Source organism: Guillardia theta (assembly GCF_000315625.1).
Source record: "Guillardia theta CCMP2712 unplaced genomic scaffold GUITHscaffold_143, whole genome shotgun sequence".
NCBI lineage: Eukaryota > Cryptophyceae > Pyrenomonadales > Geminigeraceae > Guillardia > Guillardia theta.
The window spans coordinates 33,816-36,540 of NW_005434531.1; the positions used below are offsets into that span (position 1 = coordinate 33,816).

At 55.8% G+C, this 2,725-nt stretch overlaps 1 protein-coding gene across 1 annotated transcript in view; it reads left to right on the plus strand.

Annotated features, from left to right (window-relative positions):
* Positions 1-1,401: 1,401 nt before the first annotated feature.
* The window catches only part of GUITHDRAFT_158802 (hypothetical protein), a gene marked incomplete at both ends in the record, with an annotated part of 3,279 nt that continues 1,955 nt past the window's right edge, over positions 1,402-2,725 (plus strand). Inside the window, 2 exons of the mRNA XM_005821450.1 lie at positions 1,402-1,431; positions 2,206-2,314. Coding sequence (XP_005821507.1) covers positions 1,402-1,431; positions 2,206-2,314 — 139 coding nt within the window. The remainder of the gene's footprint in view (positions 1,432-2,205; positions 2,315-2,725) is intronic.

A 2,725-nucleotide genomic window follows, 5' to 3' on the forward strand; every position in this document is an offset into this window, starting at 1 on the left:
GGGATAGGAGAGGAGTAGTCGTCTTAAGCTCTTCCGAGAGATTCTACGTGGTATCAGATAGATAAGATTCAGTTTAGGCCAGCAGTCTTTGTCCTGAAGCAGAGTGTCTGCCGATGTCGCCTCGCTAGTATGAACGGCGGTCCCCCTATGCTTATGAGTGAGGTTCCGATGCCTAGAGGGAGCGAGGGAGCGGGGGAGGGAGGGAGGGAGGGAGCGAAGGTAGAACGAGATAGGAGAGGAGACAATCATGGAGCACGGAGAAAGAAAGAAGCAAGGCGATATCATATACTTCCGTCCATCCTTGCTCGTTGATTCCCACCAATCCTTTGTCTTCCTCCAAGGATCTGACATGATCAGTCACAGATTTATGGATTGAAGAGCTCCGGGCTCTTTACAAGTGCTGATGCTGGGTACCAACTGCTTGCTCGTCAGATTTGCCTTCTTCTTCTCAGTCTTGTCCGTGACAAGTTCTGACTTCCTCTCCGAGTTGAGTCTTTCCTCTCACTGCGAACCCGTCTCAAAATCAACAATACCAATCTCTTTGCCCACCAAACCCTCTGCTACAAGTCACCTCTCTCCTGTGCGAAACGAGCAGGACAAGCAACAAGAGCAAGTTCCGCTCTCTGCTCTCCACGAGGCAGTGGCTGATTTGAGCTGGCGGACTCCGCTTCCACATGGCAGCCGGAGCTCAGCTCGTCATGTCGAAACGTTCTCGCAGAAATTGCGGCAAGCTTACGATGAGAACCTGAACATGCGGAACGAGATCCTCGGGCTGCGCAATGTGCTAGAACAACAAGCCCAGTCCCTGTCAAAGTTCAAGAGCGCGATGGAGAACGCGGTAGAGGAGAGGAGTGGGGAGTTGGGGGGAGGGAAGGGGGGGGGTGGGGCAGGAAAGAAGGAGGGGATGGGAGGAGGGCGAAGGAGGGAGGGTAACCACAGGTCTTTAGGTGAAAGAAAGGGAGAAACACAGCGAGATGATCATGAAGAGAAACAAGAAGTTGAAGAAGAAGGTGAGGAACTGATGAGGACAGCGGAGTTGATGAAGATAGTGATGATGCCGGATTTCTTCCAGGTCTCTTCACAAGAATCTGAGATCGAACATCTGAGAGAGTAAGTCACGTCCACCTTCCTTCTTCTTCACCCCCCGCTCCCCTCCTGCCCTCCTTGATCCCCCTCTTATCTTCATCGCCCTCGGGACCTTGCACCACTACCATCCCTCCTCCTCCACCACCACATCCTCCTCCTCCTCCTCCTCCTCTCAACCTCCCCCTCCTTCCTCTCTTCGTCTTCCTCGTCCTTATCCTCTTGCTCGTCCTCTAACTCGTCCTCCTCTTCCTCCCTTCACCTTCTCCTCTTCCCTCTCATCCTCCTGGCAGGACTCTCCGTCACCATGTTGACTCCATGGGATCGCTCGGGCTGCAGCTGCAGGAGGTGAAGACTGGTCGGGAAGGCTCAGGTTTGACTTGCTTCAGGTCTGTCAGCGTCGCGATGAAGGGGAGCAAGAAAAAAGTCAACTCATGAGCCAAGTTGACGGCTGGCGGTCTCTTTGTTCCGCTGCCCTCCTGTGCTCTTGACATGGTCTTGTCGTTCAAGCAGGAAAGCTTCTTCCTTCTTTCTCTTCCGATCTCTTTGCGTGCAGGAGGCGATCACAACCTGCGTGAAGATGTTGTTTCTCAGCTCCTTCCTTCTCCACACCTTCGTGTGGATGAACCCCGCTGTGATCACCAGGAGAGAGGAAGCGTCTACTCCTCCTCCTCCTTCGCTTCAGCTGCAAGAGGTTGAGAGGACGGTCCCCTGAGAGTAGCTGAGCGAGAGCAGGTGGAGAGCTTGAGGAGGGAACGAGATCGTCTCCTACATGCTCTTGCCATCGCAGAGAGCGGGTGGGAGAGAGTACCTCCTCTGCTCACTATGACCACCCCTTCCTCCTCCTCCTCTGGTCTTCTCTTCGTCCTCCCTCCACTCTACTCGTCCCAGCTTGTTTACCCTCATTTTGCAGGATCAAAGTAGCCAACGAGGAGAAGCTGAGCTTGAGGACTGTCAACGATCGGCTGGTGCGAAGGACTTTGACTCCCTTCCTGCATCAACACTCCGACTCTCCCTTCCTGTCCTTCCTGTCCTCCCTCAACCTCTCCTCTCCTCCTTTCCTCTGCTCCCTCCTCACTTCTCCCTCCCCTCGCTTCCTCCCTTTCATGCCTGGGCCCTCAGGTGACCGAGCGGAAGGCTCTCAACGCGGAGAGAAGGAAGCTGCAGATTCAGCTGCAGGAGCTGCGAGGAAACATCCGCATCCTCTTGCGCGTCCGCCCGCTCCTCCCATGTGAGCGCGAGGAACGGGGGGATCAAGAGGCTAACGAGCCTCCCAGCTGAAGTCCACCTGGGCCATCGCAACGCCCTCCGCCTGCTGGGCCCCATGGCACCGACCGGGTTCGGCGTAGAGATCAACATACCCTCCACGAGGACGTCGGTAGCCGCCATGCAGGCAAGCGAGAGGAGGAGGAAGGGGCTTGAGGAGAAGGGAAGCAGGGGGAGGGGGAGGGATGGAGGTGGAAGGATGCAGGAGAAGGGAGGAAGGAGGAGGCAAGGTGACTGCCGTGGTGCTCGTCTTGATTTAGATGCAGGGGAGAGCAACGGGAGGAGAGAAGGAGACGAAGAAGTTTGTCTTCGACAACGTTCTCGATGCAGATGCCAAGCAGGTGAAATGCTCCCTCCCTCCCTCCCTCCCTCCCTC